The sequence below is a fragment of the Silurus aristotelis genome, assembly GCF_946808225.1.
Source record: "Silurus aristotelis genome assembly, chromosome: 3".
NCBI lineage: Eukaryota > Metazoa > Chordata > Actinopteri > Siluriformes > Siluridae > Silurus > Silurus aristotelis.
The window spans coordinates 10,185,287-10,202,597 of record NC_139576.1 but is presented as its reverse complement, the minus strand read 5'-3'; the positions used below and the strand labels follow the sequence as shown (position 1 = coordinate 10,202,597).

Below are 17,311 nucleotides of genomic sequence, written 5' to 3'. Positions count from 1 at the left end.
TGCTGTTGAACAATACATTTCTGACAAATTACTTTCTGCTGGTTTAAAATGTGATAAATATATGAATAATAAATAAACATTATTTAGGATTTGCATAAAATATTTTTTAAGATAAGAGTTCAAAGGTGATCCTCACAATCATATAGCTAATGTTGCATTACAACAGCTAGTTCTATAATGGCACGTTTGTTGAGTAAGGAATTGAAGGTGACACTGTTGGCCAACTGAACATTTTCAACCGGAGGATTTTATTTTCCAACCTGTTGCTAGGAAACCTCAATCTGGTACGTTTCTTTGGTGGAAACAGTTACACTATGACAAAGAGAAAGCAATTGTTGAGCTATTGTATAAAGACGAATCAGTGCAAAAAGGAGAATTTGTAAAAGGAGGCTTGTAGGTTAGTTGCATGTGAGAGAAGCGTTTAGAAAACAATAAACAATAGTTCACCACTAAACCACAAAAGGATGAAATACTGCAAGGATTGCAGAATCTGATTACATTTAATAGCTTGTGAGGGGGAAAAAAACCTGGCGGATTCAGCAAAACAACGCTATCCAGCTGCTTCTTTGCTTAATAATCGGTGTGAGGAGACAGTAATGCACACCTGCTTGTTCAAATCTGAGGGAAAAATGTGTGCATCTGGAATCTTTTTTTTCTCTATGGCCTGTGAAGGCGTTTGTTGCTTGTATGGCTCTTTGGCTCCCTCTAGTGCTTGGACATCTGAAGTTCCACCCTCCTTTTCCTCCTCCTCCTCCTCCTCTTCACTGGAAAGAACAACTGAAAGAGAAGAGAGGATGAAACGTATACTTAACGCAATGGAAGCACATTTCTACTCACACAGCTCATATAAACGCAAACAAAAATGACAGCCAAAATGTTATTAAATAAAGAGGTACTGAAGTTTATATAAAAAAATATAAAGGTGTCTACTAGAACATCATTGAAAATAAGGATCATATCTATGAAGATCCATGACTGCCACTCACTTGGTTCAGTTGGTTGTGGCTTAGAGGCCTGTCTGACTTCCACAAGCTTTGAGTCAAGGAAGTGTTGATCTGCAGAGGCTGCCATTTGACTGGATTTTGGTGTTATTTCTCCATCAGCCAACTGGCCCTCAGCTACCCCTGAAGACAAGCGCAGGACGCTGCCTCTGGCTCCACCCGCTTCATCTAGCACTTCTCCATTCTGGTGTAGAGGCTTCTCTTCCTCCACTTCTTTTTCTTTCTCCTGTTCTGTTTTTCCTTCTCCGTCTTCGGTAACTTCTGCACATTCTTGAACTTTATTTTTACTGGTATTTAGCTACGGAAACAGAGCACAATGAAATACCCAACAATTACAGGAACTTCTAATGTTAACTACAACATTAAACACTCAACATTTTTATACAGCCAAAAAAAATACAAATTAAAAAAATTTAAAAGAATAAATTTTACATCGCTATTCCTTAAAAAATTTATTGAAACTGAATATGTGCCATCGGGCAAATCCTGTTCTGTACCACTGAACTTATTTCCCCCAAGTACAGTTTGAAAATGTGCTGAAAAATGATTTATACTAGGTTTTTACAAAATACAGTGGACTACGCTCCACATAGACGGCTAAGCTTGCATCTTGCAAAGCTGTTATTCAAAAAGTTGCAGCATTTAATAGAAACACTATACTAAATAGGACCACCTTTGGTTTAGCCTCAATACTCCATAGTACGGATTTCACAAGATGCTAGACATTGCTACTGTAGTTAGCTCTGCCCAGTCTGGCCGTTCTCTGTACACCCTCATCAACTCTATAAACTGTTTTCCCAGGAGAAATCCCAGGAGATCAACAATTATAAAAAAATACCCAAACCAGCCCACCAGCAATCATAGCTCAGTCAAAACCTCTGAGGTCTGCATCTGCATGAATTTTTTTCATTGCATTGCTGCCACACACTGGCTGATTAGAGAACTGCATGAACAGGCGTTCCCAAAACTATCACAGTAAATCCATACAATAGTTCCATGCCGAGGGGCAACCAGAGAATTTGCTTCAGAAAAAGGAAAGTTTAAGAACCACTGCTTTAGAATATATTTGTATGTTTTACTGAATATTATAGTTTATTTGGAAATTTCACCTGAGCGGGAACATCTTTACTCTCTAAACCCTGATGTTCCATTCTGCTAGAGCGACTTGGCTGCTTAACTTGTGATGGTGTGTATGAGGCTGTGCTTAAAGTGTCAGATATCTGCTCTGAATCAGATTCTTCAGAATGAACAGTACTCGTGGGCCTTGGAGAGTCACCTTCCTCATCTTGGCACAACTCATTCTCATCCAGTGGTTGTGTGTGTTCAGAAAACAGATTATGACCTTCTTTGCTTGGTGAAAAGTCACTTTGCTTAAGTGGAGTGAAATATTCCTCATCAGATGCAGCAGGTTCTGCATGTTTCAGTGAATTGTTGAATCGTTTGCATCTTTTGGCCACTGGAGACCGGACTTCTTTGGAAAGGTGCATATAATTTTTCTCAGCACGCACAGAGTCAGTGTATGCGGAGTTGGTGAGTTTGAGAGGTGAAATCTTAGTTTGGTCATTGTGAGGTGCACTAGTTCTCCTCCTGACTGCGCTGTGCTGTGCTGAGGATCTTTTCTCCCTCCACCTCTCCATGGGTTCTTCTTTAAGTGGTGCCTGCACCTTTGCATTGGTGTCACTCACACAGCTACCCAGGTATCTCTGACCCTCTTCTGTTCGGAGAACGTCCATCAAGATCACTTTAACCTGGCACCTAAAATGACAGGAAATAAATTTAAATATACAAATACTGACCTACTTGACTGGGGCATGGAAGAGCAAGTGCAAGTGCACAACCCTTCCTTGTCCAACATACAACAGAGAAATATTATATATATATATATATATATATATATATATATATATATATATATATATATATATATATATATATATATAAGGAATGCAATAATTTACAAATCTCATAAACTTATATTTTATTCACAATAGAATATAGATAAAATATCAAATGTTGAAAGTGAGACATTTTGAAATGTCATGCCAAATATTGGCTCATTTTGGATTTCATGAGAGCTACACATTACAAAAAAGTTGGGACAGGCAGCAATAAGAGGCTGGAAAAGTTAAATGTACTTATAAAGAACAGCTGGAGGACCAATTTGAAACTTATTAGGTCAATTGGGTATAAAAAGAGCCTCTCAGAGTGGCAGTGTCTCTCAGAAGTCAAGATGGGCAGAGGATCACCAATTCCCCCAATGCTGCGACGAAAAATAGTGAAGCAATATCAGAAAGTAGTTTCTCAGAGAAAAATTGCAAAGAGATTGAAGTTATCACCATCTTCAGTGCATAATATCATCCAAAGATTCAGAGAATCTGGAACAATCTCTGTGCGTAAGGGTCAAGCCCGGAAAACCATACTGGATGCCCGTGATCTTCGGGCCCTTAGACGGCACTGCATCATATACAGGAATGCTACTGTAATGGAAATCACAACATGGGCTCAGGAAAACTTCCAGAAAACATTGTCGGTGAACACAATCCACCGTGCCATTTGCCTTTGCCGGCTAAAACTCTATAGGTCAAAAAAGAAGCCATATCTAAACATGATCCAGAAGCGCAGGCGTTTTCTCTGGGCCAAGGCTCATTTAAAATGCACTGTGGCAAAAAGGAAAACTGTTTTGTGGTCAGACAAATCAAAATTTGAAGTTCTTTTTGGAAAACTGGGACGCCATGTCACCCGGACTAAAGAGGTTAAGGACAACCCAAGTTGTTAACAGCGCTCAGTTCAGAAGCCTGCATCTCTGATAATATGGGGTTGCATGAGTGCGTGTGGCATGGGCACCTTACACATCTGGAAAGGCACCATCAATGCTGAAAGGTATATCCAAGTTCTAGAACAACATATGCTTCCATCCAGACGTCGTCTCTTTCAGGAAAGACCTTGCATTTTCCAACATGACAATGCCAGACCACATACTGCATCAATTACAACATCATGGCTGTGTAGAAGAAGGATCCGGGTACAGAAATGGCCAGCCTGCAGTCCAGATCTTTCACCCATAAAAAACATTTGGCGCATCATAAAGAGGAAGATGCGACAAAGAAGACCTAAGACAGTTGAGCAACTAGAAGCCTGTATTAGACAAGAATGGGAGAACATTCCTATTCCTAAACTTGCAACTTGTCTCCTCAGTCCCTAGACGTTTGCAGACTGGTATAAAAAGAAGAGGGAATGCCACACAGTGGTAAACATGCTAGTTGAAGATATCCTTCTGGCCTTGCGATCCAGTTCATTCAGGAGCAGTTCAATAAGATTTAGGTGTGGTGACTAGGCAGGCCATTTCATCATAGATAAAACTCAGACTGACAGTCTGCTCTCTAAATAAAGCTTACAGAGATTGGACAGATGATTTGTGTCTCATTTTGTCCTGTTGTATGGTGAAGTCGGTTCCAATTAGCCGCAGTCCAAACAGAATTGCTTGGATATATTTAAGAGTAGTCAATGTGCAGCTTGTATAGCACTACATATTTACTGTCCTCTGAAAATAACTCAATGTTGTCTAAATAACTGGAAACAAAAGTGAGTACCCCCTAAGTGATAACAGCTGTACGTTATGTAACCGTGCAAAGCCACATGTCCTATTCATCACGTTCATGTTTTTGTCTGCTTGACAGAACCATACAAATTTGTGTATCTTGTAGTAGAGCAGTTAAAAATATGGTGTAATTTCTCTCATACTGACCACTGGATTTTCAACATGGCACCTCATGGTAAAGACTCTCTGAGGATCTGAGAATTAGAATTGTTGCTTTCCACAAAGATAACGAGGCTAAAAGAAGATCTGTAACACCCTGAAACTGAGTTACAGTACAGTGCACAGGGTCATACAGAGGTTTTCCAAGACGTGTTCCACTCGGAACAGACCTCACAAGGGTCCATCAAAGAAGTCGAGTCTTAGTTCTGTGCGTCAGGTGCAGAAGCTGCTTCAAAAAACAGATGCATTGCTTTAGAGGTTGCAGAAACGGAAGGTCTGCTTGTCAGTGCTCAGACCATACTGCCACACCCTGCAACATGTCGCTTTGCATGGCCATCGTCCCAGAAGGAACGTCTTCTGAAGCTGGCTCACAAGAAAGCAGGTAAACAGTTTGCTGAAGACAACTTGTCCAAGAGCATGAAATACTGGAACCATGTCCTGTGGTTTGATAAGACTAAGATAAACATGTTTGGCTCCGATGGTGTCCAACATGTGTGGTGACGCCCTGGTGAAGTGAACCAAGAAAAGTGTAGGTGGTGGTGGTAGCATCATGGTCTGGGGCTGCATAAGTGCTGCTGGTATTGGGGGAAACATAGATTCTAACATGTACTGTGACATTCTGATGCAGAACATGATGCCCTCCCTTCAGAAACAGGGCAGAACGGAACGCAGGCTTCGATTTAAATTAATTTAGGTACAAAATCTACAAAAGCTATGTTTCATGTTCAGCAGCCAGTTTATCTTTCTCTGCCAACGAACACGTGGCAATATGAGACAGAAGGTGAGCCAATGATAAGCAAAGCAGCAGAGCAAGTAGTACTGTGGGGTGTGTGTGTGTGTGTGTGTGTGTGTGTGTGTGTGTGTGTGTGTGTGTGTGTGTGTGTGTGTGTGTCTATACTCTACAGCTCCTTAAATGAACAAGGAAGTAAGGGCACAGCGCTTATATCATCACAGCTATGAATGTGGATGAATATAAATATTACTATATTATCTGACTAACACCAGCAAGTAAATGGCTTGAAAGTAGCTGCAAACCACTGTGACTCGTTCTACACTGCAAAATACAGCATGCTAATTTGACAGGAAATAGTGTGTGTTTGAACATGAGCATGCATATGAGTGTGTGATGTCTACCAATATAGACTATTAGCACAACCATTTAAAATGTTATTCGTTTCACTTACAGCATTCTCTCAAATACCTCCCTAAATTCACAGCTTTAACCTACAGTACCATGCATAAGTAATTTCACACACCTTGGACTTTTCCACCTTTTGTAGTCTTAAAACCTAGACCTGACATGAACCTAAATATTATATCATAAGAACTACAAGAAAGGATAAAACATTAATGAATCCCCTTTACAACACACAGGCATTAACAACGCCTCCATTCTGACTTCACACTCTTTCCTGTGGTTGCCTCGATCATCTGCATCTTTCTGCAGGGTTGTGAAACTGAATCTACCAAACAGTCGGCCTATTTTTAGACATCGTTGCAGGACGTTGATGGTTACCTTTTAATATCCAGCATCTGTGAATCATTCTTGAGTTCATCTGCTTGTCTCCCATTATGGTGATGAGCTGATCCAGAGGATGCTCCGTTGGCTGCCAGTTGTGTCCAGTGGATCTAACAGATGCAGAAATATTTCTGTGACGAACTTGAAATTCGTGATAATTTTAATGCTGGTTGTGAATCTGATCTCTGAGCTATTTATCAGAAAAACCTGTACAAATGCAATTATCTAATCAGCCAATCCTGTGACAGCAATGCTATGGATAAAACCATGCAGCTACGAGCCAGCGGCTTCGGATATCATCAACCATCAACATGAATATAAATGAGGTCTTAGTGGTGTTGAGAAATGTCAACAGGGAATGGCCAGACTGGTTTGAGCTGAAAGGCTACAGAAACTCAGATAACCACTCTGTACAATTGTAGTTAGCAGAAAAGCATCCCAGAGGGCACAACCTCAAATCAAAGCTCGAGGAGAGTCGACTACAAGGCTCCAACAGGCAGAGAACCACAACGAGTTTCATTTCTGTCAGTCAAAAACAGGAAGCTGAGGCTGCATTGGGCACCATGAATCCATGGCTGTAACCTGCATTGTGTCAACAGTCCAAGCAGGTGGAAGTGGTATAATGGAGTGGGAAATATTTCCTTGACATACTTTATCAACCTTTGATTTCCAGTATAGCTATAAATATACAGTAGCTTTCTATGCAGCTTGTGTACGCTTACCATGGGGTGCTTTCTCGCAATTTTTGTCATGTCTGCATCTGCGCCTCCATCGAGAAGTCCTTTTCTCTTGTGGATTTTCAATGGATTTTCAATCTGACGAACACGCAAACACAAAGTTTCCAATTGCTAATAAGTCACTTGCAATCAGTTTTTTAAACAATCTGGGCCATTAGACTCCCACTAACCCTGACATACTTTCCATCTTCATACTGTAGTATATACAGTTACACTATAGAGCAGTAGTTCCCAACCTTTTTCTTTCTTTTTTCCCCCCATAGACCTGGGTGGGGTGGGGGAGTTGTGACATGCACTAACTTGCATATTACTATTATATATATTGTATGTTTTTAATAATGATTTGATATATATATATATAATAAAAATGTAACTCACCATAATCAGTTACATAATTTATAAATGCATAGAAAAATTGCTAAAATTATTATTTTTTTGTACTCTTTGTCATTGTGTTATTCAAAATTTTGTGTGTCACTCTATACAATAATGCTTCTTGGAGAATATTATAAATATATATTGTATACTGTATATGCCTTACATGAGAAATTTTAACATTACATCTGTCTATGATGAGAGTAATCATAATTAAGCACAGAGTGCCGGTATATTAAAAGTGCTATCACAGATAACTTGTTCCTTGTGTATTACTCTATAATTGATCTTTAAAGCCAGTCAGCAGGGATGTGTTGATACCAGCCTGAAAAACCCAGATCAGCATTGAATCACATTTCTGTGACATGAATGCAGCAGGAAAAAATTATCAAAAAAAACCCTAGAAAAATGCTTGATGAAAGATGAGTCATTTTCTAAGAGGATTTGTGGTATCAGTATCATTTAGCCAAAGAAAAATGTACCCACTGGATAAGTGCATTTCCACTAGTTACTTGACTTTATAAAAACTGCATTGCTCATGGTGTTAAATATTTTGTGACAGTGTCTAAAACCTATAGCATTTATATCAACAATGATTTTTCTAAAATTTTGCAGAAAGTGCATACTTGACCAGTGTCGAGCTTTCCTCCCGATGTGATTGTCAGAGCTTTTTTAGGGTCCACAGTAACAGCACCAGTGTCTGAACCTTTCTCATGTGGCATCGCGACTCGCAAAGTTCGAGAAATTACTTCTTAAGCTGTAGGGGCAGAGAAGATCAGAACAACGTATCATACATAAGAAGGAGTTTGCTTCTAATGCTTCAATTCATCACCACAGGGAAATGAACTGATGTACTGATATCTGGACTTTTTACATTACACAGTGCTGCATTAACAGTGTTGGTTATGCAACCGCACACATGCACATAAATACTAATGAAACACCAAAAGCTGAATCCAGACATGTCTGTTATTGTTACTGTTACTGTATATATGTGCAATAAACTTCACTTGTGGCTGGTAAGCTGACATTATTATTATTATTATTATTATTATTATTATTATTATTATTATTATCATTGGTTTCAAGAATGTTGAAAAATAAATCAGAAATTCAGAAATAAGCAACAAACATGTACACATGAATCTGGATCCATCTGTTTATATTGTATGCCCCCCACACACACACACACACACACACACACACACACACACACACACACAAACACACACACACACACACACACACACACACACACACACACACACACACACACACACACTGCATTTATGCACTTAGCTGTGATATAAATGTGATATCCAGACTATTGACATTAAACTAACAGTGCTGGCTATGAAATGACACATACATGCACAAAATGCAAACAAATAAAATATCAATATTTAAATCTAAATCTGTCTGTTGATAATTAAATTTTTTTAGTAGTATTATTAATAATGCCAAAATTATTACTATAGGTAATCTAACAGTGTTAGAAAGTTAATAGTCGTTTCAAATTGACCTATAGGAAATAAATAAATCTGTCTGTCTATCTATTTATTTTGTTATGAAACTACACACATACGTGCAACAAACAAGTGCAGTGAATCCAGATCTGTTTATTGTTTGCACATGCAATAAACTCCACTTGTGGTTGGTAATGATAATTATATTATTATTATTATAATAATAATTAATTATTATTATTATTATTATAACAAATAAATCAATAAAAGTCTGAACACTGTCTCTGTGAGCTCCCTGTCAGTTTACGTTATTTAGCCTGAAGGCTAACAGGCTATACAATTTAATGTTAAAATTTCACTTTTATTTTATTTTTTTACTCACTTTTTTTCACGAGCGGAACGACTGCTATAAACATAATTTCATAATTTAAAACCAATAAATAAATATGAATTAAAAAAGAGACACTAAAACTAGTTCATATCCATCTCCAAAGTGCCTTGAGCGCACCTCTGCGTCCCTGAATAAAAACTTCCGGTATAAACCGGAAGAAAGTTGCCGTATCGTCTCCTAATATTTCGATACCTGTATTCTGAGCGTTGATTGGTTAAAACTTATATCTACTCTCTGATTGGATGCAGATACTGTTATTATCATGTAGTAGCCAATCGTCGAGAAGGAGGCGGGTTCTACACAAGGAGAATGGGTGTTGAACGGCTATTTAACGGACAGTCTCTGTTCGGCCTAGTCCACTTCCGCTCGAGGGGCTTGTTTACAGTCCAGTCCCTATGGAGTAGTGACATGCACTCAATAGGTAGACTGGAAAACATGGTGATGAATACAGGCCTGAACTAATACAAATATAATTTGAATTATAAATGAACAAATATGTCTCGGGAAAGGGGCAAAGGCATATTGAGAATCTGACACAATATAAATTACATTCCCTACCTTCTCCATTCATATTGCAGATGCTTCTTTAGAATAGATAAATGGAATAAAAAGAAATGTTCATGATAGGATCATCCAGGGGATTCAGACGGATATATATACTGAGTGGATCAACTGGATTATATGATATTAAAACATATAAAAAAATATGCTGTTTATGACTCATAACTTATAATAAATACTGTAAAATTATTTCCAATAGTCTGTTCTCTTTATTTTATGATTTATCTCAGTTTTGCTGCTTCAAGAAGCAACTCAACCGAGTTTATATTTTACAATTGTCTTTCTGTTCAATCATATATCAGGGTCAAAGGAATCTGCCGTCAATTAACAGTCGGGGCCTCTGTAGCTTAAAGTACATGTTGCTGGAACCTTTGCTGTAACAATCAGATTTCGAGTTGGCGACTCCACGGCCACACTAGCAGGCATACAGCAACATCTGCATTTTCATGTCCTTTGATTGGATGGACAGAGAGTGCATTACAGTGGTCAGAGCTCGCAAACCGCATATGTAGCAAACTGTATAAGCTCAAATATATTCATACAGATTTAATAGCTGTTGTTTATTTATTTTTATTCCACAATGGCTGTTGAGGAGAAGAAATTGATTTGGTCGCAGAAACGATTACAATGACATTCACAAGAGGTCCCCCCCCCCACCCAAAAAAAAAAAAAAAAAAAAAAACCTGGAAAATGATGTTAACTTTTTCCATGAATTTAATTCAGTTCAATTCATTTTTATTTGTATAGCGCTTTTAAAAATGAACATTGTCTCAAAGCAGCTTTAGACAGATAATTTGGTGATAAAAAATTAATATGTTCTCGGAATTGATGAGTTGATGAGAAACCGTCCCCAGCTGCACAGAGTCACCTCCAAACAAAGAGAACACCATCCAGAGACAGGCCTGGATGAAGTGGGAGATTCGCAGAGGAAAGAGGGGTAGGAACAGTGGTCACTGGAACCTCAGAAGCATGTTTAACTCGACTAAGAGAGAGAGAGAGAGAGAGAGAGAGAGAGAGAGAGAGAGAGAGAGAGAGAGAGAGAGAGAGAGAGAAGAGAGAAAGAGAGAAGAGGGGTGACAGGAAGAGAAGGATATGGATATGTGTCCCTATTGTTGTATAAAAATTATTGTCACTGTGCAGTTTGGTCTCCGGCAAGACTTGCTATGGCAGCATAACTAAAAGAGAGAACCTAAAAGAGAGAACCAGAAAGTAACACAGTCATGAGGGATCTCTGGGATAAGAGACGAACCACCACACCATCATCAACAAACCTGAGTGAACATGTGAAAGTGAGGGGACGACAGCATACAAATATCCCAGTTCACCAAACACTCTATATTCATGCTCCCTTCAGATCTGAGCCTTTACCTAAGAAAAATCTACTGATAAAAGACTAAATAAATGTTTTTAACCTCGACTTGAACACTGAGACTGTGTCTGAGTCCCGAACACTGATTTGAAGGCTGTCCCATAACTGTGAGGCTTTATAAGAGAAAGGTCTGCCCCCTGCTGTAATCTTCATTATTTGAGATACCAACAAATAGCCTGCACTTTTTGATCTAAGTAGGCATGGAGGATCATACTGGTAAAGAAGTTCACTCAGATACTGCGGTGCGAGTCTGTTAAGTGCTTTATACGTCAGTAGTAGTATTTTATAATCAATGCAAGATTTAATTGGGAGCCAGTGTAGATTCACAGCAAATTAACAGCTCATTTGCTCTTTGTGGGAAGATAAACTGCCAAGGTCACTGATAATAGCGCAAACTTTGTAAAAGCGTTCAGAATGTTTCAAGCTGATGATGAAGCAGAGAATGATGTAGACGAGGACAAGGTCATATTTACGGAATTACACGATGTTTTACGAAATGACAGCGAAAGGTATGTTCTCCCTCCACATCACCTGTGCAGCCCACACCCTTAACCTTATATACACGAACGATAGTGACATTCCTGACGGCGAAGGCAGATTGAAAAGCAGTGTACAGAAGAGCGACTGGAAAGTGTTCAGCCTTGTGGTCAAAATGTAGTCTATCATCTTATTGTTCTCTAAGAAGTTATTAAGCATTTTAAATGTTTAAGACATGTCTTTTGCCCTAATATAACTTATTTCTTAATGCCAATTATCTATATTACACCTGTTACACCTGTAAGGCGTGAAAGAGATAAAAGTAACGCAAAAGTAATATAACGCATTACTTTCCATAAAAAGTAACTAAGTAACGTAATTAGTTACTTTTTTGGGGAGTAACTTAATATTGTAATGCATTACTTTTAAAAGTAACGTTGCCCAACACTGTGTATATATATATATATATATATATATATATATATATATATATATATATATATATATATATATATATATATATATATATATATATTTGGGTTTTTAATCAATTAAAATATTTAATCAAGATTAATCGGATGATTGTCATGAGTTAACTCGTGATTAATTGCAACCTAATCGCACATTTTTATCTGTTTAAATTGTACCTTAAATTTATAATTTTCAAGTTTTTAATACTCTAATCCAGATAGACACGGACAAATATTGTTGCTTTGTGCAAATATATTATTGCAAAAGAAAAAATATTCTTGCAAATGTTTTAAAGTAATTATGTGTAGTAAATTACATAAATTAAAGTCGCTCATCAGGGACAAACTTACACTTATAAAGAACATCTTATTTATTTTTATTACCACATTATCTGTGTAAAGCTGCTTTGAGACAATGTTCATTGGTAAAAGTGCAATACAAATAAAAATGAATTGAATTGAATAAATTATTAGGACACCAAACTGAAAATTTGCTATGTTTCCACACGGACGGTTGTAATTGCCGGATGTGTGCATCATGGCGGATTTTGGTGTTTGATTCGAGACTTGGCACATCAGTAAGCCAAATGTTTATTGATTTCATTTTTTATTTCATATCTGAATATAGAAAGGATGTCCTGAATAAATGTTTTGCATTAAAGATTATATTTTCTTTTATATTTATTTCTATTTTTAATAAAATGCTCAAAAAGAAATGCGCGCTATATTGATCGGGCATTAATACATCTAGTGCCGTTAAAATAAAATTGCGTTGTTCCAAATACAAATATAATACAATACACACGGATTTTCAAGCGATTTTATTTTTCACACAAGGTATGAAAATGTTATACACAATCAAAGCCCTGCTCTTTTGAATAGGCTTTTTTGTAAAGTGATAAATATTGGTTTATACATTCCATAAAAATAATACAGCTGTAGGAAAACTTCAGATCTGATCAGACGCTAAGCTAGAGGTTGATGAACAGACCGTCACACTTTACAGCTGAAAGTGAATAGAAAAAGCTAGAAAGAAAAGACTGAATAACAGTCACGCAGGGCAAACTGGGTTGATAAACAACATTAATTAATTAATTAAAAGGTTGGTTTTTTTTAAGTATGGTTTTTAGAGTGATGTAATATCAGTATATTGTCAAACCTTTAGATGAACCAATATTCAAACTTTTCCTTTAATTATATATAGTAAATTCTCAGATGTTTATAATTCTGTTTACGTTTTTTATTTACATACCCAAGCACTAATTTTAGAGTCCAATTTGTGTCTGTGAGCAGCCAGATAGTAAATAAGCCCATAATTACAAAGACAAACTCCAGGATTTTGCTCATCAGTATGTACTATTATTCTTAAATAATTGATTAGCACTCTGGGTACAATTATGTAACTTAAATCTAAATTGGCTTCAGTGTAAATATATGTTTTGCTAATCAGACTGTCTATTACCCAGTAATGCACCAGCGTGACCTTTAACCTCAGGAACTGCGTTTTTGAACTGCAGTGTCTGTGGAAGGCACACAGACTGCGCCATCATCCAGGTCTGGAGATGATGTCTCAGCCGCTGTTAACCGCTTCTGACTCCGACGCTTATTAGCTGAAACACAAACACAGAAACATATGAATATCTCAGTCACTCTATTACTTTACAGAGCTCGGTGATTAACCTGTGTGTCAGTGTTAAAGCCAAACAACACTGACTGAAACACACACACATGCACAAAAAATACAAAAAGAATATATATATATATATATATATATATATATATATATATATATATATATATATATATATATATATATATTTACTTTTCTGCATGTTTCACAGTTTAATATTTCAGATTATCAAACTAATTACAATATTAGTAAAAGATAACACAAGTGAAACACAACATGCAGTTTTTAAATGAAGGTTTTAATTATTGAGGGAAAAAATATCCAAAACTACATGGCCCTGTGTGAAAAAGTGTTTGCCCCCTAAACCTAATAACTGCTTGGGCCGCCCTTAGCAGCAACAACTGCAATCAAGCATTTGCGATAACTTGCAATGAGTCTGTTACAGCGCTAAGGAGGAATGTTGGTCCACTCATCTATGCAGATTTGTTGTAATTCAGCCACATCGGAGGGTTTTCTAACATTCATTCATTCATTCATTTTCTCCCGCTTATCCGTAATTCGGGTCGCGGGGGCAGCAGTCTAAGCAGGCCCCCGCCACGACTGCTGCCCAATCCTCATAGCACCGTCCCTTACGGTCCCTCCTGCAGGTGGTGAGCCCACGGGAAGGCGGCCCCACGTCACTCCGACGTCACGGACCTTGATATTTCCCTCGTAAGGGACCCCCGGAGCATAGAGGGTTAAGGGCCTTGCTCAAGGGCCCAAGAGTGGCAGCTTGGAGATACCGGGGCTTGAACCCCAGACCTTCCGATCGGCAACCCAGCGCCTTAACCGCTGGAGCCACCACTCCCCCGGTTTTCTAACATGAACCACCTTTTTAAGGTCATGCCACAGCATCTTAATAGGATTCAGGTCAGGATTTTGACAAACATGCAAAAAAATAAGAAATCAGGAAGGGGCAAACACTTTTTCACACAACTGTATGAACAATCTTAAAGATTGTATGAATACAAGACACTGGACACTAGAGCCATAAAATATCCCAGATCTACACCTACTAACTATTTCCTATTGCTAAAAACATTCTGTAATAGATGTAATAGGATGTAATAGGATGCAGGTACCTTTAATCTAGTATTTTCTGTAAATATAATATATCCAAGGTCAAGTATAGTAAATATACCAAAATATAGAATTCCAGTGGCTTTCCCCATTTTTCTTTGACTTCGTGTAGTATTTCCATGACACTTTATATATTTTACTCTTTTTATGCTTTTTAATAAACTAGTATTTACATTTCCAATCCATCCAATTAGACTGAATTGAACTACTTCTGCTCATTGTCAGTGATCCTACATCCAGTTTTCCTGAGTCATCACCAGGTCACATGATGTGATCACATGGTATTATATGCATTAAGGAAAACAGCAACTTGGGACTTCAGGAGGTCTCACCTTGGGCCAGGCTACATGGCGTGCGGACAGGATCGTCTTTTTGCTCATCCTCTCGGACAGCAGAAGAGATCTTCCGCACCACATAGGCACCGGCTGATAGAAAAAACACACACACACACACACACACACACACACACACACACACACACACACACACAGAGTATTATGTATAAACATTGATGTATAACAGATAGCAGGGACATTTTGTTCAATACAAATTAATTTTGTTTAATAAAGTATAAAATGTTATACCCTTAATAATGTATTATTATTTATAATTATTAGTTATTGAAATATAATGTTATTCTATAAAAAATGAGTAATAGACAATACATTTTATTATTAGATTATAGAATATTATAATAATATTTAAAATTTATAATATATATATATATATATATATATATATATATATATATATATATATATATAAAATATATATATATGTGTGTGTGTGTGTGTGTGTGTGTGTGTGTGTGTGTGTGTGTGTGTGTGTGTGTGTGTGTGTGTCGATAAAATGTATATAACTACGTCATCTTATATTTAATAAGCAAACAATTATGCAATAAATGTTTATAAACAAATAAAATAAAATAAAGGGCGTTTTACCTTTTATCAGAAGTCATACCATTATACCACACCACGGGACGCTCTACGGCGTCTTCTGCACAGATCAAATGAAAATAAATCAATGTTTATAAATCTTTGTTTAGAAAGTGAGAGACGCTTCGTCTCTACTTTATGGTCTTTTGGACTTCCGCGTTGTCTCGCCCTTGTTATGAAACTATTGCGTCAAGATATATTCTCCCTCACAGCCAATAGGGACAGGGCACCGGATGCAAACCAGCCAATCAGGAGGCTTCTAGGGCGTTCATTCTAAATCTCATATGTGCACTATATATTTCTACAGAATTTAAACAGAAAAAAAAAAAAAAAGTTAAATTAGATTAAATATATTAAGTTATTATTTTACTTAAACTTATTCCTTACTTATACTTATTATTTTACTTTATACTTAATAATTTTTTTATAAATTATTTAGAATTAGGGTTGCAAAGTGGCGGAAAATTCCCCGTACATTTCTGGAAACTTTCGATATCAATTCATCTGGGGAATTTTGGAAATATTTCAAATTGGAAATTTATCAAAAAATGATGGGAATTCATTAGAAATGTGTGGAAATGTAAATAAACTTATTCATTTAAAAACATAACATTTGGTCATAAGGATATTGGCGTAGGATATATTGTATTGTATAGACTGTTTTGTCTTGTATAGTCCAAGCTGAATGTGTAGTGTTATTTATGTCTGTACCTTTGAGAGTCACTAACAGCTGGAGCCAAATTCCTTGTGTGTGTCAACACACTTGGACAATAAACCTGATTCTGATTCTGATGTTAATACTGATTGACATTTCTGACTTTGATTCAACTGATAGTTTAATTTTGTTGCACAATAGCTTACAAAAAGCACAAAGAAAGTTTGAAACATAAATCTATGTAATATTTATGTAGTTTAAGCATACTTTCCAAGATGGACATCATTTTGTTTGCAGGATTTAAGAAATGATTTGTGTTATGTTGTGGAGGAATGCATGGTGCATGTGTGTGCTGTGTGCATGTGATTGGTGAATGCCATATATGTAAATGCATTTAATAATCAGATTCGATACAGAATGTATCCACAAGATGGCAGGGTTTAAAACATTTCTGAATATGAAGATGAATATCATCACCATGATTAATTAGTTGTATGTAACTTCATCATCTGTTTTTCAGCAATCTGAATTGGGCCTTTCTGAGCATCTAACGAGAACGAGTTCTTCATAATCAGACTGATCGGCCTCCAAGTGTTCTTCAGTTTATCTTAAGTAACTCCCAGTCAAGCTCACAGTGAATCCAGGCCCATCCCTGGTACACCGTGGACAGAATACCAGTCTGTTAAAGAGCATCATACACCCACACCCACATACATACACACACCTAGGTGAAGTTTCAATTAACCATTATGAATAATTCATTCTTAAATATCCACCTTATCCTGGTTAGTGTCATAGTACATTTGGTATTTGCAAAAATACACCATGGATGGGATGACAAGCCAATCT

The 17,311-nt window shown here is 37.1% G+C and overlaps 1 protein-coding gene and 1 long non-coding RNA gene across 6 annotated transcripts in view; both read right to left on the bottom strand.

The window, feature by feature from the left end:
* The window catches only part of LOC310723631 (sentrin-specific protease 7), a 19,789-nt gene extending 10,381 nt beyond the window's left edge, over nt 1-9,408 (bottom strand). The window contains exons 1-7 of one of the 5 annotated variants that reach the window (XR_014532738.1): nt 9,238-9,408; nt 8,016-8,146; nt 7,000-7,092; nt 6,275-6,387; nt 2,111-2,756; nt 987-1,299; nt 605-777 (exon numbers count right to left, since the gene is read on the bottom strand). Coding sequence is in view for 4 of the 5 variants with exons in the window: in XM_083536958.1 (XP_083393084.1) it covers nt 605-777; nt 987-1,299; nt 2,111-2,756; nt 6,275-6,387; nt 7,000-7,092; nt 8,016-8,111 (1,434 nt within the window). In the remaining variant the exon portion in view is untranslated. The remainder of the gene's footprint in view (nt 1-604; nt 778-986; nt 1,300-2,110; nt 2,757-6,274; nt 6,388-6,999; nt 7,093-8,015; nt 8,147-9,237) is intronic. The other 4 variants (XM_083536958.1, XM_083536959.1, XM_083536960.1 and 1 more) reach the window with 4 other exon arrangements.
* A 3,521-nt stretch (nt 9,409-12,929) lies between these two features.
* Nucleotides 12,930-16,003, bottom strand: LOC310724189. The gene is made up of 3 exons (XR_014532988.1): nt 15,814-16,003; nt 15,205-15,297; nt 12,930-13,733 (listed from the first exon to the last, which is right to left on the bottom strand). It is a non-coding gene; the product is annotated as an uncharacterized lncRNA (long non-coding RNA).
* Between the last annotated feature and the right edge of the window lie 1,308 nt (nt 16,004-17,311).